Source organism: Pleurodeles waltl, chromosome 5 (genome assembly GCF_031143425.1).
Source record: "Pleurodeles waltl isolate 20211129_DDA chromosome 5, aPleWal1.hap1.20221129, whole genome shotgun sequence".
Taxonomy (NCBI): domain Eukaryota; kingdom Metazoa; phylum Chordata; class Amphibia; order Caudata; family Salamandridae; genus Pleurodeles; species Pleurodeles waltl.
This window is the reverse complement of record NC_090444.1, coordinates 990,841,421-990,869,179: the sequence shown is the minus strand read 5'-3', so window position 1 is coordinate 990,869,179 and position 27,759 is coordinate 990,841,421. Positions and strand designations below refer to the sequence as shown.

At 44.8% G+C, this 27,759-nt stretch overlaps 1 protein-coding gene across 2 annotated transcripts in view; it reads left to right on the top strand.

Annotated features, from left to right (window-relative positions):
* Positions 1–27,759, top strand: part of LOC138296229 (neurotrophin receptor-interacting factor homolog) — a 116,224-nt gene that overhangs the window by 71,761 nt on the left and 16,704 nt on the right. For both annotated transcript variants that reach the window (XM_069235149.1, XM_069235150.1), the window contains 2 exons: positions 8,375–8,473; positions 8,924–9,034. In XM_069235149.1, the coding sequence (XP_069091250.1) occupies positions 8,375–8,473; positions 8,924–9,034 (210 nt within the window). The remainder of the gene's footprint in view (positions 1–8,374; positions 8,474–8,923; positions 9,035–27,759) is intronic.

Below are 27,759 nucleotides of genomic sequence, written 5' to 3'. Positions count from 1 at the left end.
CCCTGCAAAACCTCCAAACCTTCCTAGTGTGATGCTTCCCCACCTGGGAACATTCGGATTTGCCATCACCTGCCCCTCTGGGAGTCCACCACGTCAGACAGGTGGGTTTTGCTAATAGTTCAAAGGGCTACTCCCTCCCCTTCGAGACTGCCCCTCCATCCATTCCATCATCCTACAGTCGGATGAGGGAGGATCACCTGGAACTTCTCTGCGAGGAGGTTACGGCTCTCTTGGCCAAGGGACCCACAGAGAGGGACCCTGTGCCAAAAGTAGGTTGTGATTGTTATTGCCACTACTTTCTGGTGTAAAAAAAGGACAAGGATCTCCGCTCTGTCCTAGAAGCTAGATCCCTCAATCGCTTTCTCAAAAAGGAGAAGTTCAAACTGCTCACTCTGGCTCCAATTCTATCTGCCCTGGACCCCGAAGACTGGATGGTAACGTTGGACTTGCAGGATGCCTATTTCCATATTTCCGTCTTGCCTGCCCACAAATGTTACTTGCGGTTCACAGTAGGCCACAAGCATTTTGAGTTCACCATGCTCCACTTTGGCCTTACTAGCGTCCCTCGGGTGTTCACCAAGGTGATGGTGGTGGTCGCAGCTCATCTGCGCAGGTCAGGGGTTTCAGTCTTTTCCCTACTTCGACGACTGGCTGTAGAAGGCTGTCTCGCCCCAGGCTGTCGTCTCCCACTTCCAGACTATGGCAGACCTCCTGCATTCCCAGGGTTGACTATAAACAAGCCAAAGTCACACTTGACTCCCTCACATATGCTCCATTTCATCAGATCTGTTCTGGACACGGTGCAGTTTCAAGCTTATCCTTCCAAGCGGTGAATCGAGGATATTCAGGCTATGATACTGATGTTTCAGCCTCAATCTTGGATTCCTATGAGAATGACACTGAGGCTGCTGTTCTTCTTGTCCTCTTGCATCCTGCTGGTGGCACAAGCCAGATGGCATATGCGGGCTCTGCAGTGGGACCTGAAGTTCCAGGGGGCCCAGCATCAGAGGAATCTCTCTGACATGGTCTAGATCTCTGAGGGACCTGCGCAAGATCTGCAGTTGTGGCTTTTGAACCGTGATGGCGTCAGAGGCAGCTCCCTCTCCCTTCCCCAACCAGATCTGACACTAGTGACAGATGCGTCACACCTGGGATGGGGCGGCCACATCGGGGGGGGGGGTCGGAGATCAAAGGGTTTGGTCTCACATCAGTCTTTTGGAGCTCAGCGTGATCAGACTGGCATTGAATGCCTTCCTTCCCGCTCTCAAAGGGCAAGTACTGCAGGTGTTCATGGACAACGCCATTGCCATGTGGTACTGCAACAAGCAGGGCAGAGTGGGGTCCTGGACCCTTTATCAGGAAGCTCTGCGCCTCTGGACCATCAGGGCGTTTCCCTGGTTGTTCAACACCTGGTGGGCTCTCTGAACGTCAGAGCAGACAAACTCAGCTGACAATGCCTGGTCAGTCACAAGTGGCGTCTCCATCCGGGGGTGGCACAAGGTCTCTGTCAGCAGTGGGGAAAGTCTTGGTTAGATCTGTTCGCCTTTGCAGAGAATGCACAATGGCAGCAGTTTTGCGCATTGGAGTTTCCAAGGCAGCACTCGCTTGGCAACGCTTTTTGTCTTGAGTGGAGCTCAGGTCTTCTGTATATCTTCCTGTCCATACCACTTCTGCCCAGAGTTCTCAAGAAGAACAAGAACGACTGGGCCCAAGTAATCCTTGTGGCTCCAGACTGGGCACAAAGAGTCTGGTATCCCGAGGTATTCAGTATGGCCATCGATCCTCCGATCAGACTGCCCCTTCAAGGGGATCTTCTGTTGCAGCTCCTCTTTATAGTTTCTTTGGCTCAGCAGGGCTCTGCTTTGGGCACCCTCAACGGTTATTTGTCTGTTATCTTTGCATTTCTCAGATTACCTAACCAGCCTTCTTTAAGTCTCCTATAGTTAGTACGTTCCCACATGTTTCCTCCTTCACCATTCATCATGCCTGTTGGAAATGGCCTTTCTGCAGAGTAACCCCCAAACTTTTTACCTTCCTCCTTATCTTTTCTGACCTCATTTCTGCTGGCTTTAGGACACTGCTAATCAGTGCTAAAGTGCATATGCTCTCTCCCTTAAAACATGGTGACATTGGCTTATACCCAATGGGCTTATTTAATTCATTTATAAGTCCTTAGTAAAAGTGCACTACATGTGCCAAGGGCCTGTAGATGAAATGCTACTAGTGGGCGTGCAGCACTGATTGTGCCACCCACATAAGTTGCCCCCTAACCATGTCTCAGGCCTGCTATTGCAAGGCCTGTGTGTGCATTTTCCCTGCCAATTCGACTTGCCATTAAAAATTACTTTCCAAGCCTTAAACTCCCCTTTTTCTACCTATATGTCACCCCTAAGAAAGGCCCTAGGTAACCCATAGGGCAGGGTGCCATGTAGGGAAAAGGAAGGACATGTACCTGTGTAGTTTATATGTCCTAGTAGTGCAAAACTCCTAAATTCGTTTTACACTGCTGAGTGGCCTCCTCCTTTCATATGCTAACATTAGGGCTAACCTCATATACTGTTTGAGTGGTAGATTCTGATATGAAAGGAGTAACAAGGTAATATTTAGTATGGCCAGAATGGTAATAACAAAATCCTGCTAACTGGTTAAATATTACTATTTTAGAAATGCCACTTTTAGAAAGTGAGCATTTCTCTGCACTCAGATCCTTCTGTGCCTTACAATCCACGTCTGGCTGGGATACTTGACAGCTGCCTTGTGCATTTCACTCAGACAACCCCAAACACAGGATGCTCAGTCACACCTGCACACATCTGCATACGGAATGGGTCTTCCTGGGCTGGGAGGGGGAGGGCCTGACACTTACATGTCAAAGGACAGTGGCCTACCTTCACACAATGGACTGCCAAAACCCTTACTGGGACCCTGGCAGACAGGGTGGAAAGGGGACCTTGTGCACTTCTAAGCCACTCTTTGAAGTCTCCCTCGCTTCAAAAGCACATTTGGGTATTTAAACAGGGCCTCTGACCCTACCAACTCAGACACTTCTTGACAAGATACCTACTGGGAAAGGAACTCTGAACCAGAACCTGCAACCTGCCTAGAGAAGCTGCCTGGTTGCCCAAAGGACTCACCTGACTGCTTTGCTGGAAAGGACTGCTTACTTGCTATTGCCTTGCTGCCTTGCTGCCCTCTGACTCTGCTGAGAAGTGCTCTTTTAAGGGCTTGGATTGAGCTTGCCTCCTTTTTTCTGAAGTCTCAGGGCCAACAAAGACTTAGGGGGTTATTACAACTTTGGAGGAGGTGTTAATCCATCCCAAAAGTGACGGTAAAGTGACGGATATACCACCAGCCGTATTACGAGTTCCATAGGATATAATGGACTTGTAATACAGCTGGTGGTATATCCGTCACTTTACTGTCACTTTTGGGACGGATTAACACCTCCTCCAAAGTTGTAACAACCCCCTTAATCTCTGCAAAGAAATCCTTGTGTGGCGAAAATCGCACAGCCTGCCAGAATCGACGTACAGCCTGCCCTGTGGTGAGAAAATCACAGCAATGCTGAACCGGAAATACGCAGCTTGGCTCCCTGAGTGGAGATCGATGCAGCATCAGCGTTGCGACCAGAACTTCGACACACGGCCCACTGGATCGACACATAGCCGAGCCGAAACAACGCTGCCTGACTTCCTGCGAGAGGAATCGATGCAACGCCTGCTGTACGACAGACATTTCCCCGCACCGTCCACCGGATTGAAGGAACTCCTGTGACTTCGCCCTGCACGCCCAGGATTTCTCCGCATCGTCCCTGGGATGTCCAAATACCCTGCAACCCACAGAGGATCCAAGTATGCGCACCGGAAATAGACGCAAAGCCCTTGTGTGAAAAAGCATCAGCGCATCGTCTGTGTGTACCCAGAGAAACCAACAAAGACCTCCCTGTCTTCCATGCATCTCCTCCTCTGCGGTCTCGTGCGGATAATTTAAATGCAAACCAGGTACTTTGCGCTTGAAAGAGACACTTATTGCTTTTTAAGAACTAAAGACTCTATCATTACAAAAGTGATATCTCAACATATACTTATTAACCCTTGATCGTTTTGACCTTATTCTACTCAGATAAATATTCTATATTTTTCTAAACCTGTGTGGTGTATTTTTGTGGTGTTTATACTGTGTTATTGCATGATTTATTGCACAAATACTTTACACATTGCCTTCTAAGTTAAGCCTGACTGCTCAGTTCCAAGCTACCAGAGGGTGAGCACAGAATAATTTGGATTGTATGTGACTTGCCCTGACTAGAGTGAGGGTCCTTGCTTGGACAGGGGGTAACCTGACTGCCAAACAAAGACCCCATTTCTAACAATGCCCTAATGGGATTTGAATTTGGTTCTGACATTTCTCAAGTGAGCTCCTTTTGAGCCGCTTCTCAATTTTCCTCTCAGTCTTCTAACATCAATAACAGCCTTCCTTGTGGCCATTATATCTGTCCGCAGAGTGAGCGAGCTGCAGGCATTGTTATTTAAGCCACCCTACCTTTCCATCTTTCCTGAAAAAGTGGTGCTTTGAAAACAGGGCTTCTTTTTACCCAAATGTGGACACACTTTCATGTAGGCCGATCCAGAGACTCCATTGCCTGGACCCAAAAAAAGCATTGGCGTTCTACCTTGACCGCACCAAAGAATTCTCGTGGATGTTCAACTCTTTGTTGAGTATGTGGGTGCGAAGAAAGGTCGGGCAGTGCAGAAGAGAACCATCTCTTGATCGGTCGTTCTCTGCATTAAAATGTGCTACGCATTGGCAAAAAAGCAACCCTGGGAGGGTTAGTGCGTTCACTGTACCAGAGCAACAGCTGCAACCACTGCGTTAGCATGCAGAGTTCCCCTCCTGGACATCTCTCAGGCACCAACCCGGGCACACGTTCACCAAACACTACTGCCTGGCCCGTCAGGTCCGAAGGGACGGGTACTTTGCCCTGCAGGACTTCCTAGCATGTTCTTGGTACGCAGGCCCTTCTCCAGGGATGGTATTGCTTGGTTATCTATTCTAAAGTAAGGAATCTGCAACTAGAAGTCCCCATCAGATAAACAAGTTACTTATCTTCAGTAACGCCTTTTCTGGTAGAGACCTATTCTAGTTCAGATTCCTTACCGACCCACCCATCCTCCCCGCTGTGCGAACTGATTTCTAGGAACAGGGACTCCCCCTTCAGGGCCCTAGGTTTTGATGCAGCAGTGGTCAGTGTTCTTCATGGTCACGCACTTCTGGAAGAGAATTGTGAAAAGAAACTGACGTCCGTGAGCTGGGGTGGTGCCTATATAGGTCATGCGATGTAAAAACCGACACATACGACGACGAATGCGGAAATGCCGCTACAGGGGTACTGCTCGAGAAAAAATCTCTGGGTCCAGATTGTTGCCTAAAGGAATTTCTTAGGTAAGGAATCTACAACTAGAATATGTCTCTACCAGATAAGGTGTTACCGAAAGTAAGTAACTTGTTCATTGGGTTCTGTGATTTTTCTCTTCACACTACCACCCTGAGAAGCCTTTGTCCCCACTACTTTGAGAGTTAAGTGCAGAAAGGGTGCCCTTGGCCCAGTTTGCAGAGCCATACAAGGCCAGCCACCAGGACACCAGTATCAAACGACCCTAACCACCATGGTTATGGTTCAGTGACCTCTGTCTGCCCTGTGACCCATGAATGGGGATCGGATAATGATGTTGATGAAAACGAGGGAGCAGGGTTTTCTATACCTTAATCGTTGGATGTAATCACTAAATAACCCTTGCCACTGATCTTATGGACCTTTGTTCGGTGACAAGGAGAAAAAAGGAGCAACCATCTACATCAGTCCAATAAGATATTGTTTTGCTTTCACTAATGACCGAGCTGACAAAAATCTTTGGAATGCACTTCTTAGTTCAAAGAAGACATTTATTATTACTTCACCACGAGGTTCCTAAAAAAAGGAAGGAGATTAGTAGGTCGAAGGCACACGTTTAAAAATAGTCACAGCAATGAATGGAAAATATATCAAAATGATTCTCAACTGCAATGTACACAGCAGATATATCTGATTATATTATAGCATAATTGCAAAGCAAAGGATAAAGTAAACATTCATCACCGTAGGGCCTGCCAAGCTCTTCATCTTTCTCATGCCAGCAAGAAGAGGACCCCTATTCAACTGCAAGAAAGAGATCCTCACCCTCATGGGAAAATGTCAGGCATTTGACGTCCAATCCTGACCGAGGTCTTGGAATTCCTTTTGCTACTGAGCAGGGCCACCTCTTTTATAGTTTAAACAACCATGGAAAAGAGCCTTCTGAAAGGCCCTCCCCTCTCAGATGGAAATATTTAAACATGCTGGCTACTGTAGGTCTGAGTTGGAAAGAAAATGTTGAAAACTGGCCAGCCATCCAAGGCTCTTCTTCCAAGGCCATACCTTTCCCTGCACTGAAGAAAACAAAAAATATGTACTTTCTTATCATGAACTGTTCGTGTTCGGTGAGAGAAATACGAAGAAACAAGCTTAGTTTACCATGTGGAAAAACACAGCTCATCTGCAATGTCTCAACTGCAATGTCTGCCACGATAAAGCCATTGGCAGCTAAACTGAATACAAAATGTAATCTGCAACTGGTGAACACTGAACAACTAATATGCACAGTGGTGAACAAAAAGTCAGTGGTCAAACACATCTAATTTTTCTACAGATATTGAATCGTAACTTACTTTTAGTACAGTTAATTAAGAGGGTTTTAAGAGAATTTTTTTAAAAAGTTTTATTTTTCAGTATCTCAGGTTTCTCAATTCTTTTTCATTAAAGATTAGAATGATAAGCATCAGCATTAGAAATTAGCATAGTCCAATAATTTAGTTCAGTGTAAGGTGAAAATAATGCATTAGTCAAAACAATAGTAGTTATTGTTATAATGCAGCAAGTGTGTTCCATAAGCGAAGTTCCCTAATCTAAATATTTAAGTGTTGAAAATAAGTTGTCAGTTCAAATATTCAAGAAAGAGTTCTGATGAGAGAAATCAGTGCATACGCCTCTGTATGTCAAGCTGGAAAGTATTTTCAGCTCAAAATCAGAAGACAGTCAATGAAAAATAGAAAGCAACCTCTCATGTAGAGAAGTTTTGGAAACTCAAAGATGAGTTCTCTTAGAGAGTCGGAAAGGAACCTGGATTCCCTCAACATCTGCTCTGGCTGCTGCTCCTTCAGGAAAACACAGTAATATTAGCACACAATATTCTATGTTGCAGCATTATTTCCTTCTCTCTGAAGCTCTTGTAGGCAAGGAGATAATTTTCTTTCTTACACCTTATGTAATGAAATGAGAAGCAACTTAAAAATGTGTCAGAAAGTGGAGAATACCTAAGTCAAATCCTTAATTTTATTCTCACCCTATTACATGGTTAAAAACTAGTACTAGATGTGCAGTATAGTTCAGACCACTAGGCTATGTTTGTTAAGACCTTGACCTCTCTGTGCTTTGTAGTATGTGTTCTGAACTTGGTGTGGTGTGTGCCAAGTTTGCATTTGTGTGTGCTGAAGGGAGGGTGGGAGCATTCTGCCTCACATCCCAGCACTCAATTTGCCCCAATGCGTAAATGCAGTGCATGGTAACACTTACTTCAGTAGTAGTCTTTCATTTTTCACCCTTATTGGTGCAGCCTGCGCTGTGTAACTCTAGACACGTATTTCTGGATTCATTCCTTCATCAGTAGAGAGCAGCTAGTTTTTAGAGTGCTGTAAATGCTGTCCTTAGTCTTCTCAGGTCTCTATACCACTTACTGGGCACAGGTGCATCAACACAAGATCAGGAACATTCATCTTAAAGGAAACAACGACTTCAAGAAGTAGACCTTTCTGACAGACTTATTACTGCTCATATTCACTGGACACTCAATGTTTATTCATATGTATTCACTGAGATCTTGGGGGTTAAATAACTTGATATTATAGCTAGGAGTAGACATGTTGATTGTTGCGCTGCTCAGAAAAGTCCAAATCATATAAATGTTGTTTCACTCAAGCATAACATGTGCTGATAGAAAAAGAGTATCCCAACCTAATTAAAGAAGCAATGGGTAAATTTACATTGTGCCAGTATGGACTTTACCCCCTTTTTACCACTCCATCCCCTTTCTACCCACAGTACTCATTATACGTTTTACGCTTTAGCTACCATAATTCTTTCATATGAGACAATAAACAAAGTGATAAAAGGAGTAAATTAAAATATTTCAATGCGTCTTTCTTAAATGATCGTAATAGTTCTTTGAAAGTTGTTTTCTCACTGTTTAAAATCTAATTCTCAATTTCTGAAATATATCACCATTTTCAATCTATTTTCAAGGATTGTCATCAACGTTTGTTGACAGTTGCTCGAAGAGAGAAGCTAAGTCAACAGAATGTTTAATGGATAATCAAACGAGAGAAAGCAGCACCGACATAGGTAAATTACTTTTATCCTTGAGTTTTTACATTGCTTTGATTGGATTATGATTGAACTCGACCCATCTCGGGAAAAGGTACAACAGCAAAAAAAGAGAATGTAAGAGTGAGTGGTTTTATCACTTACACGGTCGCATTCATCCTTGAGTTTTTACGTTGCTATGTTTGCATTGTGACTGAACCGGAAAGGTATCACAGCTCACCTGTGACTTTATTGCTTACACCCCTCTCTCCCCACTTTCTTTTTTCCCTCATACTTAGGCACTTCCTGTTATGGGGTGTTTTAAAATATGTAATATCTTAAGAGCTGTCTCTGTCATCACTGTTAGCATATGAGTATTTTGATGGATTTTTGTCGGATCTGTATAGTGGCCTAATTTGTCCAGTAACTATTAATTGATTTGTATGTGTGTAAATAATTGAGATTTAATTTAAAATATTCTTTCGACAGAACAAGTAGTTGTCACATCAGTTGTTTCCTTGCCCGTCAAGCAAGAGGATGATGTTGGTCCACTTGAACATCAACAACCTAAGGGAACTGAAAGTTTTATTTTACCTACAGGTCAGTAAACGATGTTCACTGGTTCTAGGACACTGTTAGCTCAGCTCTCAAATTGCCCCTTTTATCCTCATTAACTATGCCAGATTTTCATCTCAGTATCACCAGATAAAGTAAACACATTGAAACACTCCGAGTTTGCTTCTAACCTCATTTTCCGCAGCTGAACTTAGTGCAAATATTTCCACATTTCAGACCTTTAATTTTTACTCTATCACATGTCGTTATATCTACAATAATGTATCCTGAATGCACGAGTGGAAAAGAAAACTGCTGAATTAGCATAGAATGTTCACACAATTTGTTTTGTATTATCTTCCTAGAGAATGTTGTATAAAATGATGAGCACGTCATAGAATGGAACTTTATTTACTCTTGTTAGAGAACATGGTAAATTAAAGATGGCTTCTTCTTCTGTGGTTGATTTTACATTTACATTCTAACTTACTTTTCACCATAAGAACGTCTCAAGGGCCAGGTGGCTCTGTGACTGTACACCAATCTCAGCCTTCCTCTTCAGTTTCTTTGTTTGACCTTTACTGAATTCACCAGCGTTCAGATTTGTATATACGATCAATTAGGCACACATTAGTTTATCCCCTGCCTACAAAAAATGATTTGCTGGACCATACACACCAGGTCTCAACCTGATATGTAATCTTCCTCTAGGTATACAGGCTGGTGGGCAAACTGTACATGCAATAAAGTAAAAAATAGAGGTGACCCTCCCTCCTCTGAAGTCTATATAACTTCTATGTTATGCATTCAAATGATTATTTCCAATACCATATATAGTAGGATGATACCTGATTACGAGTTGAACAGAGATGTATTCCTCAATGATATACCGTTCCTGTAAATTATAAGTGGGCGAGTTTTCACACATCTGGGTTTTCAGGGTGCTAGAACATTGGACTCGATCTTACCAGCCAGAATGTGATAGGTAAAATCACTTTGAGAATGGTTGCAAGTGCAGCCCTGCCCCCCCATCTCTGTCCAACCTGCTTCTGAGGAAGGGGGAGGGGTATATAATGCACCCCCACCATTACTGCCAGGTCACACCCTTCCCTTTCCTCATCTACCTTTTCTCTAAAACTCTACCCCCACCATCCAAGGGCATCCCCCCCCCCCATCTACTCCCGTTCAAATTTACCACCTACTCAGGGCAGTTGATAAATGTGAGACTTCACCTCTACAGGGTTGGGGATTCTGCATGGAATTCCAACTGGGGAAAAAACATAGGTGTGAGAGTACAGGGCTGATTGCAGAGGCCCCCTAACTCTTTGCCCCCATTTTCCACTTTTTGCTGGTGTTTTCCTGACTCTGATGGTGCCCTGGGTACTGCTAACCAGTCCCAGGGCCTGTGCTCTGGGTAAAATCAGTATGCAAATTAGGCTAATTATAATTGGCTAAGGCAACCTACCTATAAGTCCCTAGTATATGGTAGGGTATGGAGGTTTAGCGACCTCAGCATAGGTAGTGCCCCCATAGGTCCACTGCTGAGGTGTCCAGTGTCATTTTAAAGGCAGGCCTGCCTTGCTGGCTGCTTTTAAATTAAAGTTATATGGAAATTCGACTTTGGAATTAAAAGTAGTTCCAAAGTTTTAAACTACCTTATGTTTACATATGTCACCCCCAAGGTGTGCCCTATGTGCCCCTAGGGCTGGGTACCATGTAACTATAAGCAGGGACCTTATAAAAATAGTTTTATAAACCCTGGTGAGGTAAAACAGCCAAATTCGTTTTTCCCTCATTGTAGTGAATGGCCTCCATAGGCTAGAATGGAGAGACTTTATTTTAATTTTTAAAGTCCCCTTAAGTAACAGATACCATGAGTTTGGTATCAAATTAATTGTTATAATAAATCCCACAACTTCCAGTTGTTGGATTTAATATAACTTGTTCAGGTAAAGAGTTTTAAACTTTACCTGAAAAGTTGCCAACTTCAGCCTTGCAGTGTTTTTGCTGCTGTGCTCTGATTGGCCAGCCTCTGGCATTCTGGCCAGGATGCCTTGATGAGGTGTGAAGTGGCCTGGCTTCACACAAAGAGATGTGCCTGTGGGAGGAGATCTCCCCTCAGCAGATGGTGAGGCAGGAAGGGGGAAGGCTGCCAAACTGGTCATCAAAGGCAGAGAAGGACATTTGGAGCAACCCAGCAACACCCCCACATCCTGCAAACCCAGACAATTTGGTGCCCCCTTGATTAGATTAGGAGAGGTCAGGAGAGGGGTGTGTTTAGGATTTTTAGCCACACCAGTGGGTGGGCTCAGCCAGATGTAACCTCCAAAAATCACTTTCAGCCATGATGGATGTTTTAGGAATGTTGCCCCCTGGGATTGATTTTTGCCACACTTCCCAGGAAGTGGTCATCACAGGGGGAAGGACCCTGCACCTGATTGGAGAACTAGGACCTCCCCCTTTGTTTTTCACCCAGGAGCAGGGATAAAACTGGCAGACCTGCACCCACCCACACCTCAGATCCCTATCAGATTCCAACAAGGAAGAACTACAGGAGAAGGACTGCCCTGCTGGACCCCTGACCTGCACCTGTACACTGCACTCTGGAGGACTGAACCAGCTGCACACTTGGGCTTCACCACTAAAAGGACTTTACCTGTCTTCTGCTGCTTCAAAAAGGGACTCCCTGTTTGCTACAGGTACAAAGGAGCTTCTCAGAGTCCCCTGCATCAAGTCCTTCAAGCAGAGGCCAGCTGACAAGCGTCCAGTGGCCATTTGAGGATCCTGACCAGGTGCATTCTGGGAATTGTCGTCCCAAGGAGCAACTCAGAGCTTCTGGAACCTTGAATCAAGTTGTGGACACTTCAAGGGCACAAAAAGGACCTCTGGAACAAGATCCAAAAGTTTTGAGACGTTTGGAGCAATTCCATAAATTAAGAGGTGCATTGTGGGAGTTGTAGCCCCAGACCCCAAAAGGCATATCAGAGCCTCTGAACCCTTGGCTGGTGCTGTGGACCACTTTCCTGAATCAAACACTTCTGAAAGTAAATGTGACAGTGTTACCTCGTGGGTGGCCTGAACTCTGGACTTTGTTCCTTTCCAGTGCGACCTCTTTTTAACCATTTGAGCGCTAGTTGCTTCTGTGTGCTAGAAAGCATTAATTCTTTAAAAATTCATATCTCCGGTTCCCCTTATCCGATTTTATTCGTTTTGGTGTCATTTTAAAGATAAAAATAGAATCTATTTTTAGTAATTGATTATGGATTTTTAAACTGTTTCCTCTGTTTTATTCAATTACTGTTTTGTGATATTTGAATGCTTTACGCTTTGTCTCCTAAGTTATGCCTTGTCGCTCGTTGCCAAGCTACCAAGGGTTGAGCTAGGTTTAATTCACTGAGACCTAACTGGACCTAAGTGGAGGTTAGTGGCCTATTGCTAAGTGTAGGTACTTACCTGCCCTTACCAATTACCCATTTTCCAACAATAGGTATTCTGCATTCCGTGAAAATTACATCTTAATAAGCTTTGTTAGTTGTGGAGATCCATCGAAATTATTAGCTCCAGCCTCCAAATGTCTCCTTACCTAACTCCTTTTCCAGGATCTCTGTCTTTTGGTCAGTTCGATTTTTCTGATACTCTTCTTCAGAAACTTAAAAATCCCATTTATTCTGCTGGAGCAAAAAGTGGTTATTCCAAATGTTATTATACACCTGCCCTTTGAGATCCTACAATAAATAAAATTTATGATTTCAGTGTTTTAATTATTCTTAATTCACCCTCTTCCCCCAAGCCCCAAACCCCCTCAGTGACCTTACAGTGAGCTGCTGTCCTTAAAGTGTGCCACTGTATAACTCTGGTCTTTTTGTATGCAGGATCCCAGTAGATGGAGCATTTGTTAAGCAGTTCTCTTCATAGTTTGCTGTCCTGCCTTTATTAACTTGCTATTGAACTATGTTGTCCTGCCTATTTTAACTCGCTGTTAAACTATTTGGCGTCTATTGTCAGTAAGCTTGCTGCTGTCCTGTTTTCAGAGTGCAGTCTCTTGGACTATCAACCATTTTTGTTTTGACTCATGAATTATTCTGTGGCAGGAGGCACTGACCTTAGCACCAGGCCTTGGCTTTCTTTTTAAATCTTATAACTTAATTTAGCAGAGGGTGAATGTAGAGACTCTGCCGTACAATATTAAATTAAATGTGCATACTTCCGATGTCCTGTTAGTGTACCATATTTGGTACCTTATGTGGTGGACATGCTGCTAGCAGAGGCTTCTAGGCTCCACCATCTTCTCCATCAATATTCAAAGTTAACTCTGGCAGACCTGGTGGTAGATCAGCCACTGCATCTGATGGATATAACTGGTGGATGCCCATTAAGGAAATGGTGGCAGATTTTAGACAGGCAAGTAGAGTGTCATGAACATGCTAGGAATAACCATAGAGATTGTTGTAAAGACCAGATACATATACACTAGCAATGAACCTCCTCCTTTTGGATCTATTTGTAGTGCCTACCTTTTGGTGGTGATTATTTCAATGGCAGTTATGGGTATTTTTGAGCACAAGGTTTTTTGTCCCTGGTGATTCCTGTCTTGCTGAGTGCCTCTGCTTCCTTTGAGAAACCTCTGCTGCAGTGGTGAAAGTAGTAACTCCCCTATTTTGGTAGGCAGGAAGATTGCCTTCCACATTATGGCGGTCATTCTGACTTTGGGGGCGGGCGGCCGTCAGAATACCGCTGCGCGGTCAAAAGACCGCCGCGGTAATTCTGAGTTTCCCGCTGGGCTGGCGGGCGACCGCCAGAAGGCCGCCCGCCAGCCCAGCGGGAAACCCCCTTCCATGAGGATGCCGGCTCCGAATGGAGCCGGCGGAGTGGAAGGGGTGCGACGGGTGCAGTTGCACCGTCGCGATTTTCAGTGTCTGCTTGGCAGACACTGAAAATCTTGGTGGGGCCCTGTAAGGGGGCCCCTGCAGTGCCCATGCCACTGGCATGGGCACTGCAGGGGCCCCCAGGGGCCCCACGACACCCATTACCGCCAGCCAGGTTCTGGCGGTCAAAACTGCCAGAACCAGGCTGGCGGTAAGGGGGTCGGAATCCCCATGGCAGCGCTGCCTGCAGCACCGCCATGGAGGATTCCCCAGGGCAGCCGCCGGTTTCCCATTTCTGACCGCGGCTGTACCGCCGCGGTCAGAATGCCCATGGATGCACCGCCAGCCTGTTGGCGGTGCATCCGCGGTCCCCGGCCCTGGCGGTAGACAACCGCCAGGGTCGGAATGACCCCCTATATGTCAGACCTTTAGTCTTAGGGAATCCTTTACACATTTGCATTAAAAGCAACATAGAATAGGGTGGTGCTCCACACAATTGTATGTTATGCAGGACTGATGATTAGTTGTTGCATTTGAATACAAAACCTGCAATAAAAAAACAATTACCTTAGGGTGGTTTTACTGCAAGGTGGCCTTTTTAGTTTTGGGTTGTACTACTCTACTACTTCAACACAACTTCCGGTATCTTGCTATACATTTGTGCCTATATTGCAGTTTTTATTTTGATATGGTTACTGAATACTGCTTGAATTTCATCTAGTTTTGTTCTTGCTTCCTCGATCTGCTTGATATCACTGTCTTACATGTCCCTCTCCATATTTCTAAGCACCCTTTTGTTTGCCCTCTACCAGATACCATTTATGCTGCCAGTCCCAACATCCTTATTTATGACTCTTCTGATCTATCATTCCTTCCTTCCCCCGATCTTGCCCTTTGGAACAGCAGATCCCACTTTTATAATGCTCAAATAAATATCTTATTTACAGCACCTATAACCAAACTGCATAAAATAGACTCTTTGCTTAATTGTGCCTATTCTTTTGGTGTTCCTGAAACGCACAAAGAGGCATCCTAGATGTGCGCTCAGTGGGTCTGAATGCTTCAAGGAAAGAGCCTAATGTTGTGGGGTGGTAGGTCAGGTATGATCTAATGGGTGGGCTCCAAGGACTGTACCAAGTATTTGTTGGCTGGTGAACTTTGGATTGGATGGTGGGAGAGGGAGTGGTTGTTGTGGATGGAGGAAGTGTTGGCCTTGCCAGGTCCCGGCTTGGGTTTGCCTCTTGGCCCTGGGAGTCAGTACACCAGTAGAGACGTCAAGTGAAATTTCTATTTTACTTTGTAGTAGAATAAGAGTAAAACTTTTTGGAAATACAGAATAATATACTTTTTTAAAAAATATTGTTTCAGTTTGGTATGTTTGGATTAATGTACTAAAAGACATTTATTTGAAATTGTGGTTAACAGACCTGAATTTAGAGGGAATTCCAGTGTGAGTTTGCAAAGCCTGAGCAAGGGGATAGTTGTAGTTTTAGTGTCTACTTTGTAAATTGTCAGTGTTCCAGGTGCTTATTGAGCAACACAGACTATTTCTGAATGAAGATTGTTTTTTGTGGCATGGACTTCGGGCTGATATTCTTGTTGATGTTGAGAAGTTTTGAGGTTGGGGATGATCAGGACTGGTTTTCCCCCAATTGACCGATATTTACCTTGGTGTGAATTGATTTCAGGTTTCATAGATAACTGTTTAACCACATAAATAGCTTTCTTCTATCTCTACATTTGCCATTTGGTACAGTGCTTTGTGTATGACTGTTTTTTAAGAGCTGAATTTGTGGAGTGTACAATATCTTCAGTAGGGCTGTCCTGCTTATTGCAATGGAACTCCCAAGAAGATTACATGGATTAGAGGTATCATTAGGTTACGGGCTAAGTATATAGTTGTTGAGTACTGGAGTATGGGACTCTGCAGCTGTTGCCAGAGTTGTTTTGACCTTTGTTGGTGACCAGGAAGGATAGGCGCTGATGCTGACCCTGGCAGATGGGGAGGTGCAGCATGATTTTCCAACTCTTCCTTTGGTCCTATTTGGCCTCTCACTGGCCTGTTCTTGCATGCCTGCTGCTGGGAAGGCTGGGCGATTGGTGGGGTGAGGGGGGGCACATCTAGCTGTGAAGCCTTCTTTTGTAGGCTTTGGCTGCATACAGTGTTTCTACTGCCTTAGTGGAGAACTTTCAGTCATGCTTATGGAGCATGGCTGCTGTGCTGTGCCAGAGTAGGACCTCCGCACTACATAAGCTCTTTCTGCCCCGTCCGTCTGCTTCCCTGTACATTTCTCGACCTCTCCTTGTGCCCTTAAATATTTTGCAGGTTCCCCCCCTGGATGGATCTGTTGCCCCATATTTTCTCCTAGGCCTCCTTGTTGTCCTATTGCTCATTCATTTCAGTTCCTCATGACTTAGTCATGCCTCCTGCCTACTCACTTCCTCTTGTGACCCATTTGCTGCATTTTCTGCAGCAGTCTTTGCTTACCACTTCAATGATAATGTTACATTCCACTATACTTTCCACTTCCCCTGTGCTTCTCTTAGAGCTTTCCTTCTTCCTTTCATGTTTCTTTTTTAGTTTCCCATACAGGCCTGTTGCTGCTCATCAGCCCTGCATTGCACCCTGGTTCCTCAAAATTGGCCGTTGTCATCCTGCCTTTCGACCCTTATGAAGTTCCCCTGTAACCTTGAATATTCCCACTTGCATTTCCTTCTCCTCCTCCCTTTAGCACCTGCATGCTCCTTACGTAACTCTGTAGCATCTTATTTACCCCTCATTTGGTCTTCCTCTGCTCCCCATGATCCTCCTATACACCTCACTGCTTTTATTATCCATGTGCAGCCCCTTTCTCTCCATCATAGCTCTTTTTCATTCTTATGATTGGTAAGTGTTGAATAGGTAGATGGATAAGCGAGTGACTGGTTGCATTGATAAATGAATGATGGAATGCAAGGATGGCTGATTGTACAGATGATGAATGAGTGAGAGAATATATGAACAGAGGGATGAATGGGTGACTGTGTGGATGATGAAGGTGGCAAGTCAGAGAGCACATGGTTGGATTATTGGTGAAAAGTGCATGGATGACAGTGGCTAAGGTTGCTGTGATCTCATTTCTGGCAGGGTTTGCTCTTGCCATTTGCCAGTGCTGCTCACTCACTCATTGATTAATGCATGTGCCGTGTCATTCATTTATCCATGCACTCGTTACTCATCAAAGTTCTTGTTCATCCTTTCTTTAAAAAATCCAGTAATTCATTCTCATGTTTAACCAGTCTTATAACCACATACACACACTCACCAACCAATAAGGAAGACTGTGTAAAAACCTAGGCTAATAGGCTTTGCTCAAGCTTGTTTAATCATTGTTGCATGTTTCTTGTGATGACCTTCATCTGATTCTCAGCATTCCTTTACACTTAAACCAAAGCTTTCTCTTTCCTTGAATATTCCTTAGTTCTTTTCACCAAGGCATCCATGTTAACTCTCCATGCTCTCTTCATCTTTCCCATGATTGTTAACAAAGTCACCTTTTTCTATGTGATCATCCTAGATTTTTCACCCTTTCTGCTTACTATTTTGGCTTGTATTAAGACTGTCAATCAGTGCAGCCACGTGTCTTCTCTGTCCCTAAGGTGGCCTTGTAAAATTGGTTTCACTTAATTGGTGTATTGAACTTTCCACTGAAGCCACTGTAAGTTGACACAGAAACTGCACCAGTAACACTTTTTCCCTTGGATACTCTAACCACAGATTCCTCGCACTTTGAATTCCTTCAGGTGACATACTGGAGCCTTAAACTTCATAGCAATTGATGATCTGGGGCATCATCGGCCTCCATGTTGGCTGCATCCCACCACCAGAAAAGACTGAGAGGAGACTATATAGATGCTACCCTTGATCACTGACATCAGTTTACAAAAAACCTTAACTGGCCGCTAAATGCAGAGTGTCCTTACCAGATTGAGAACAGTGTCATTGTACAGAATCTGATATGGAACCTTATTAGGACCTAGATGTCCACTTCACAGAACAAGAGTATGCTGTCTCGTCGAGGAATCTGCAGTTACAGTATTCATTAAAAAAAAAAGCATTAGCCTAGGTAGGTAACGTGTTCTTCTGATAGATACTTCTAACAGCAAATTCCTCATTTTTTCATAAGATATCAAATCAGTACAAAAGATGGAGGGTCTGTAGATTGGAGTTCTCACCAGTAAATTATGAAGGACAAAGCAGTTAAAACTAATTTCCTTGAAGACCTATATCTCAAGGCAGTAATGCTTGCTGAAGGTGTGGACGGACACCCATGTGGCTGCCAGACACACGCCCAGCACTGCAGCACCCCTGGCCAACGCCATAGTGCACCATTAGGTCTTGTAGAAAGAGCCCTAAGGCCCTCTTGGGTCTCATTTTGACCAGTTTTATGCAGAGAACGATCCATATGAACTGCCTTTCCCTTCTTAACACCAGAGACCGCCATATGAAGTTGGTCATCTGCTTGATGCCCATAGTCTGATTAATGTAAAAGCTAAGAGCTCTTCTGGAATCCAACTAGTGCAGTATAACCTCCTTCTTAGACAGATCATATTGGACAGAATGAATGAGTGAAAAGCCATTTGTATAGCGCACTGTTATTCCAAGGAGTGTCCGGGCGCTCTGGACAGAAGCCATCCCTGCCTAATAAAGTCCTACAAATTAGTCCTGATTAAAGAGAGACATTTTCAGTGTTTTCATGAACAAAGAGATTGCAGCTGTGGTTTGTAAATTAAATGGAAGCTTGTTCCAGGCTGGTGGCCCCTAGAAAAGAGATGGACCTTCCCCAGCCCTGGAACCCTGTACCTTACGGTTTTTGGCCAGGAAGCTACTGACTGATCGAAGGTCCCTTGAAGGGGCATAAAAGCTGATTCTTGCCCTGACATAGCCTGCACCTGTGTGATAAGCACACGTTTTAAATGAAATTCTTTTAATTATTCGAAGCCATTGAAGAGCCCGCAGATATAGGGATACGTGTGTTTTAAGAGACCGGCCTAGAAGGATACAGGCTCCTGCGTTCTGCACCATCTATAGTCGGTTAACAAGATAGTCAGGGAGACCCAAATACAGAGCGTTACCGTAATCCATCCTGTATGTTACCATTGCCTGTACAACCAGTATTCTAGCTGCGAATGAAAGGAAATACAGGAACTTCCTTAAAATACGCAGTAGTATAAAACAGGTTTGCACTATCATTTTGATCTAAGGTTGAAAAGAAAGCCAGTCGTCAAATTTTACACCCAATTTCTTTGCTGAATTTCCCTGGCACCTGGGATGGGGGTGGTGTCAGCAGGCCAGAAGGTCTGCCATGTGTCAAGGGCCTTCAGAATAGCAATTCAGTTTTTTCTGCAGTCCATTTAAGCTGATGGCGAGTTAGCCAATGGAAAACATATGTGTGAGACAGGATCTGATAGTTTCACTAGGGAACCCTGCCTCCCTACCCCAGGAGAACATCAGCTGAGTGTCATCAGCATAGGAAATCACTTTTACTCCTTAGGCCTGAGCAAGTACAGCTAGTGGAGTAAGATAAATGTTATATAGGGTAGGGCTCAAGGCTGAGCCCTGTCGCACTCCTTCTCTCAGTTCCCGAGATCCCAGCGAGAAGGGAGTAATCCAGACCACTTTCCCTCGTTCCTCCAAAAAAGTGGCCAACAAAACCAGAGCTTGGCCCAATATTCCAATGGATTCGAGATGTGCTAGGGGTTTGGCATGGGGTACTGTATCCAAGGTCACTGTAAGATCATATAGAAATCAGCACTGCCTTCGCCCTCAGTATTTAATGTGCCTCTAATGTAGTCATCTTCATCTAGTAGCGCCATCTCCATGCTAAAATTGGGTCTAAGGCCTAACTGACTTGGGTGGAGCAAATCATTACTTTCCAGGTACTGGGAAAGCTGCTGGTTAACATGCTTGCCCAATACTTTCGAAACTGCTGGTAGAAGTGATAGAGGTCTGGAATTTCCATTGCTCTCACGTCGGCCTGAGGCATCTTAAGCAGGGGCAAGATCTTGGCCTGCTTCCAGGAGCAAAGACAGTGATGCATTCAGAAGTTTATTGGCCAAGGGGTTCATAACACTTGCCCCTAAAACCAGTGTATTGGGGGCCCAGTGCCAACTGTTGATCCAGACTTAAGGTTTCGTATAGACGTTAGTGATCCCTCAAGGGAAATGGGTTCAAACCTAGGGAAAGTGTCTGTAGATGTAACAGCTGTGCAAGAATGCATTACTTCCAGCATGATTTCTTTTGACTGGAAGTGAGGCTGGCCTGTACAGTCACGATCTTGTTAAGAAAGCAGTACACCAGCTCACCAGCTGTTCCCACCACTCAGCCGAAGTCTGCTGACCTCTCAAGAAGGCCTGAGTGGACATAAAGTTTTTCATAACTTTAAAGATTTCTCTGAATTTATTGCCCGCTTTCTCAATTCTACCTTTCAGATAGGCCTTCTTGGCTATTTTAGTCTCCCTGTGATACTTCTTTAACCCCTTCGCTGCCAGGCCTTTTCCCCCTCAGGTGCCAGGTCTTTTTTTGGCTATTTGGGGCAGGGCGCGCTTTGGCCCTCATAACTTTTTGTCCACATAAGCTACCCACGCCACATTTGTGTCCTTTTTTTCCAACATCCTAGGGATTCTACAGGTTCCCAGACTTTGTGTGTTCCCCTGAATGAGGCCAAGAAAATAGCCACAATACAGTGAAAAATTTGTTTTTTTTCAAAGAAATGGGAAAAAAGGGCTGCAGAAGAAGGATTGTGTTTTTTTCCCTGAAAATGGTATCAACAAAGGGTTTGCGGTGCTAAAATCGCCAGCTTTCAGGAACAGGCAGACTTGAATCAGAAAACCACACTTTTCAAAACAAGTTTGGCATTTTACTGGGACATGCCCCATTTTTATGATTTTTTGAGCTTTCAGCCTCCTTCCAGTCAGTGACAGAAATGGGTGCGAAACCAATGCCGGATCCCAGAAACCCAAACAATTCTGAAAAGTAGAAAAATTTCTGAATTCAGCAATGGGTAATTAGTGTAGATCCTACAAGGGTTTCCTACAGAAAATAACAACTGAAATAAAAAAATATTGAAATTGAGGTGAAAAAAACCTGCCATTTTTCTCTATGTTTTACTCCGTAACATTTTACTGCGATGTCAGATTTTTTAAAGCAATATACTGTTATGTCTGCTGGACTCTTCTGGTTGCAGGGATATATAGGGTGTGTAGGTTCATCAAGAACCCTAGGTACCCAGAGCCAGTAAATGAACTGCACCTAGCAGTGGGTTTTCATTCCACACCGGGTAGACAGCAATTAATTTGCTGAAATGTAAAGAGTGAAAAATACGTATCAAGAAAACCTTTGTATTTCCAAAATGGGCACAAGATAAGGTGTTGAGGAGCAGTGGTTATTTGCACATCTCTGAATTCTGGGGTGCCCATACTAACATGTGAATTACAGGGCATTTCTCAAATAGACGTCTTTTTTACACACTATGTTATAATTGGAAGGAAAAAATGTAGAGAAAGACAAGGGGCAATAACACTTTTGCTATCTATGTTCCCCCAAGTCTCCCGATAAAAATGATACCTCGCTTGTGTGGGTAGGCCTAGCGCCTGTGACAGGAAATGTCCCAAAACACAACGTGGACACATCACATTTTCCCAAAGAAAACAGAGGTGATTTTTGCAAAGTGCCTATCTGTGGATTTTGGCCTCTAGCTCAGCAGGCACCTAGAGAAACCTACCAAACCTGTGCATTTTTTAAAACTAGAGACCTAGGGGAATCCAAGATGAGGTGACTTGTGGGGCTCTCACCAGGTTCTGTTACCCAGAATCCTTTGTATACCTCTATATTTGGCTAAAAAAACACTCTTTCCTCACATTTCGGTGACAGAGTTCTAGAATCTGAGAGGAGCCACAAATTTCCTTCCACCCATCGTTCCCCCAAGTCTCCCGTTAAAAATGATACCTCACTTGTGTGGGTGGGCCAGGTGCCTGCAACAGAAAAAGGCCAAAAACTTGTAGAGATTGAGGGAATAGCACAGTGAGTTGATAAGCATATATTCTTCTTTTATACATCTTTAGGCTGACTCAGCTTTATGGACCCACACAAGTGAGGTGTCATTTTACTTGGGAGACTGAGGGGAACGCTGGGGAGTAGGAATTTTGTGCTGGAGCGGTGATCCTACTAAGAAAAGTCAGGAAAATATGTGTCTTTAAGCAAAGTTTGAGGTTTGCAGAGGAGTCTGGGTAAGAAAATGTTGGGAGATCCATGCAAGCCACACCTCCCTGGACTCCTAGGGGTGTCTAGTTTTAAAAAATGTCTGGGTTTGGTAGGTTTCCCTAGATGAAGGCCGCACCCCACACCCAGGTCCAAAAACATAGGTGCCCCCCCCCCCCACAAAACACAGGTAGGTTTGCAATATATCATTTTGGTGTGTCCACGTACGTCTGTGATGTGCCAAACACTAAAATTGTGAAAAGAAACGCACTTAGGTTATGTGAAAAAGACCCCTCACCCACCAACCAAGTTGGTGGCATGCTTCATCATCGGGGTCCCACCTGAGACACCTAGCGTGTCACAAGTGTGCTGCGACGCCTGATTACAGCGGACCAGGTTTTGTCATTTGTACCACACATACTGGTTGGATTTGGCACAAGGCTGAGTGATGGTTCAGTAGATCAAATTTTATTAACAAGAGATTTCACAAAAGTGAAATGCACTGTTAATAACTGAAAGGTCAAAAAACTGAACCAATGACTTAGCTCGTGAGCTGAAAGCCGCGTCAAGGCACCAACTGTTTTACAGTCCACTCACACACCTTTCATACATGACATGCATAAGACCATTCATGCTGCCAGCCACGGTCCCAGCACATTACAACACTCGCATTGACATACAGCGCCACTCAAGGGCCCATCACTTACATACGCCCACATGCCTGATACAGCAGTCACACTAGCTGATGGGAGTGTGTGGACTGACGTTTGGCTGGCACCGCCAGCCAAACGCCACCCCACACACACTGCCAGCCAAGCTCCACCCCACGCACAACGCCAGCTAAGCGCCACCCCGCGCACACTGCCAGCCACCCCACGCACACCGTCAGACAGGCGCCACCCGACACACACCGCCAGCCAAGCACCACCCCACGTACACCATCACTTTATTTTTGTTTATAAACAACAAAGAAACCACTAACTAATTATAAAATAAGTACAAAACTACAAACACAAAAGCTCCAACTAAATACATGACAGTAATGCCAACCGTGAAACTGAACATATGAAAATATAAAATAGGCAGTGTGGTGATTTCTGAAACAGCCGGCCACACACAGCCCAGGCTCTGAAGGGCAATTGGGGCAGTACATCCGTCTCTCCTTCCGGATACCTCTTCGGGCACATACTCTACATTTCTTAGTGGGCAAGTCTTTTTTGGGAGTGGGATAAATGTGATCTGGAAAGTGGCGATCTTTCAATCTAGCCACATCCTCCACCACTGCTACTCTAGAAACGCTTGCCTGTTCCACCACAACAAATTTCATCCTTGACTCAGTTGAACAAACCTTGAACACAATAAAAGCATTAAAAGTTGCCAAATGAAATAAATGTAGGGCCAACTTTTTATATCACACGTAAGACTTACGAAGAGCAGTGTAAGGTTCCAACCTCTGATCTACTCTATCAACACCACCCATGTGCCTATTGTAGTCCAAAATGCACGCAGGTTTGCGCACTTCGGCAACCTGACCCCAAACAGTCTCAGGGGAAGTACTCTCATCATGGATGGTAGATAGCATGTAAACATCCCTCCTGTCTGAAAATTTCAGAGCTGGCAGCTCATTATTCCCCAAGGCACTGTACTGTCCCCTCTCAAGTTTTTTACAGACAAGCTCCCTTGGATAGCCTTTCCGGTTAGAACGGATTGTGCCACAAGCAACAGTGTCCACTCTAAACAACTCCTTGAACAACTGCACTCCAGTGTAAAAATTATCTACGTACAAATGGTGACCTTTGTTAAACAGTCGTCTACCAAGTTCCCACACAATTTTTTCGCTAACTCCAAAAGTGGCCGGACAACCAGGAGGGTCAATACTGGAATCCCTACCAGTGTAGACCCGGAAATTATACATGTATCCTGTACTGCTTTCTGACAGCATATATAATTTAATCCCATACCGTGCCCTCTTACTAGGAATGTACTGCTTAAAAACTAAACGCCCCTTGAAAAGGACCAAAGACTCATCTACACATCTCTTTGCCTGGAACATAGACCTGTGAAAACCGATCTACAAAATGATCAATGACAGGCCTAATCTTAAAAAGACGGTCACAATCAGGGTGATCTCGTGGCAAGGCTAAAGCATTGTCTACAAAATGAAGCATACTAAGAAGAAGCAAACAGCGATTACATGTCATAGTTGCAGGAAATATAGCCGTTGCCATCAAGGGACTAGTATACCAATAAGAAGCCAGTGACGGCTTCCTTATCAACCCCATCAAAACATTTAACCTAAAAACTTTTTCATCTCTTCCAGATATGTGGGAACCCACTGAGTAGCTCTAGACTGAGGCCTAAGTCAGGAAGCGTTGTCCCTCAAATATTGCTCTGTATAAAAATGGGTCTGCTCCACAATCTCTTCCAAAAATACATTGTCCATAAACAAGTGAAAGAAATTGTCAGGCAAAAAGTTTTCCGTATTGAATCTACACCCTGGGAGACCAGTAAATGCAGGTAACTGTGGCTGCTCCATGTTTGGGGCAATCCAGGTGTCAGGTCTTCTAATGGGAAACCCTTCAGCCCCAGGCTGCTGCACTTTTGGCACATCAATGTCCTCCTCTAAAACAGGCCCTTCATCTGCACTGAGAGTGGCTTCCTCATCAGAAGAATCCTCTCGGACAGAAAACTCACTGCCAGAATCTCTCACTTGCTCCTCTGCCTCAGATGCAGAGTCAGTCTCATAATCATGGTCTGAAGATGACTCAAAAACCATGCCAACAACCTGCTGAGCGGTCACTCTGTGGCTAGCCATGATCCTCACTAACACCAAATGGATTGCCGACAACAACCAGCACTAAAATAAGTAATAAACAAAGTGTAGCTTTATCTCAAAGAGTTATGTACTAAAAAACTATACCACTCACTTGCCTGAAAAAGCTACTCACCAGCAACTGCTCTCCACAGACACAGCAATCACCAATGATATCCCACTAAAAAGAAAAAAGCATATTAGACATATGACAACACAAATATCATTGTGCTCAAATCTAAGGACAATTTCACACAAAATACTGCATTTAGTACACCACCTACAAACATGTTATTCATGCATGTCAGCAATACTCCTTTGGAGTAAATTGCTTTCACTTACCTAAAACATGCAACTATGCAAACCGCAGGACAACTACTGCTAAAACCGCAAGGATCTACAGCAAAGTAAGCAAAAGCTTTGAACTAGAACAAAAAGAAGAAATAAACTGTTACAATCACAAATACATATACTTAGCCAGTTGACAAACACCCCGCCACCAAGAACATAGAAATTGTCCCTGGTGCCTAATTGGCTTCTGCCCCACTTGGGGCAGATGGGCCTAAAAAAAATAGGCCGATCTGCACCCAAGGGGGGCAGAAATGGCCAACAGCTTTGTACCCTGTTTGGGGGAGCGACGCTTGCCAAAGGGTCTGCCCCCCCACCCACACAAAACACACACACACATAAGATCCCTGGTGCCTAATTGGATTCTGCCCCCCTTAGGGCAGATGGGCCTAAAAAAATAGGCCATTCTGCCCCCAAGGGGGGCACAAATAACCAACAGCTCCTTACCCCCTTCGGGGGCGACACTTGTCAAAGGGGGCACCCCCAGCACACACAAAAACAAAGGGAACCAACAAAAAAAATCGCTGACATCTTGGTGCCTTCTGCCCCCCTTGGGGATTCCCCTTTCATCCTTGACTGGGGGCTGTGGGTGGGAGGCCCATGGGGGGAGCGCTAGAGCTTCCCCTGTGGGCCGGGTGCAGGACAAACTGGTCTCGTCCAGGGCACACGGGAACCGTGTGCCTGGACGAGACCAGCTCACCCAGGGGGTTAAGGTATCTTTATATGTCCCTTGGCATTGGAATTATAGAATTTCATCCATTGTCTTTCTAGGAGTTTACATTGTTTATTATCCTCTCAAATAGTACCTGTGTGTACCTAGACGGCTTAGCTCTGCGTGGCACATGGTATACTGCTGGTGCAAGCTCATGGGCAGTGGCACAAACCCAACTGTCCAGAAGACCAGCGTAATTTTCTATATCACGAGAGAGAGAGGGAGCACCCTCCTCCAGTACTGTAATGAACTCTCCTGATCAAATTCTATGAAAAGCTCTGGAGACGTGGAAGGCTTTGACTGCCATTGGTTATAAATTTTCTGAGATCGCCCAGTCAAATTTATCCAAATGGTGATCGAACCAGACTTGTGGTATAGGGCACCTGCTTCCAATATTATATTGGAGAAAATCTGGTCCAGTACATGACCTTCTTGGTGAGTAGGGCTAAAGACAAAGTGAGTCCGTTCCAGGGAGGACGTAATTCCACATAGGGAAACTACCTTACAATCTTCTGTTTTGTCCATGTGAAAATTAAAGTTTCCCAATATTGTAAAATGTGCATATCTTGAAGCCAGATGTGCCATGGCATTACTCAAGGAGTTGAGGAAGGGCCTACACGTCCCAAAGGTCTACATTAAAGGACCTTCACCATTGATTGGTGATGTGAGAGTGTGAGGCAAAAAAACAAAAGCCTCTGCACCTTCCAGGCCAAGAATGGGAATTGCTGAGCAGTCAAAGGTTTCTCTGTAAATCATGGATATACTCCCACCTCTCACATTCAGACAGTCCTCATTGAAAATGTTGTAACCCTTAGGAATTGAAGAAGCAATTGCAGGATTAGAGGACTCATGTTTGGGTCAGAAACAACAATTCCAGATCTTCCTCATGCAGGAAATAAAAAATGTTAGCTACGTGTTCCAGCAGTAACCGAGCATTAATCAACCAACATCCTCAGTGCCTTCATCACTATGGCAACCTTCCCTGACAGAACACGCTAATGTCAGATCCCTCCTAAAGAAACCCTCCGTGGACCCAGGCAAACTCAAAAAGTACCGCCCCATCTCGCTACTTCCATACCCTGCCAAAGTCCTCAAGAAGGCCATCACTCACTAGCTCACAGAACACCTAGAAAAACACAACCTGCTCGAAGCCTTTCAGTCCAACTTCCGCCCCAACCACAGCACCAAGACTGCCCTGATTGCCACCACAGACAACACCAGAGCCCACCTCGCCAATGGTGAAACAGCAGCCGCGATCTTCCTCGACCTCTCAGCGGCTTTTGACTCCGTATCCCACCACACCCTCAACAACAGACTCAACAGCTTCAGCGTCCAGTGGACTCCCTCAAGTGGCTTGCATCTTTCCTCACGTGGCAAACTTGGAGAATCCGCCTGACATCCTTCACGTCCGAACCCAAGATCGTCTGTGGTGTATCCCAAGGATCATCCCTCAGCCCAACACCTACATGGCACCTCTCAGTGACATTATCAGAACCTAGGGACTCAACACCATGTCCTATGCAGATGACCAGCAACTCATCCTCTCGCTCACCGAAGACCTTTCCACCACTAGAACAAACTTCCGCAATGCCATGACCAGTGTCGCCGACTTGATGAGTGCCAACTGCCCAAAGCTCAACATGGACAAGATGAAAGTGCTGATCTTCGGGCAGCTGGTGGCCCTCCAAGCTCCAACCCACACCCACACCTACAGACCACACCCGCAACCTCAGCATCATCCTCGACAGTATGAAGCACCAAATTAACACATGCCTCCTCTTGATTCCAACACCC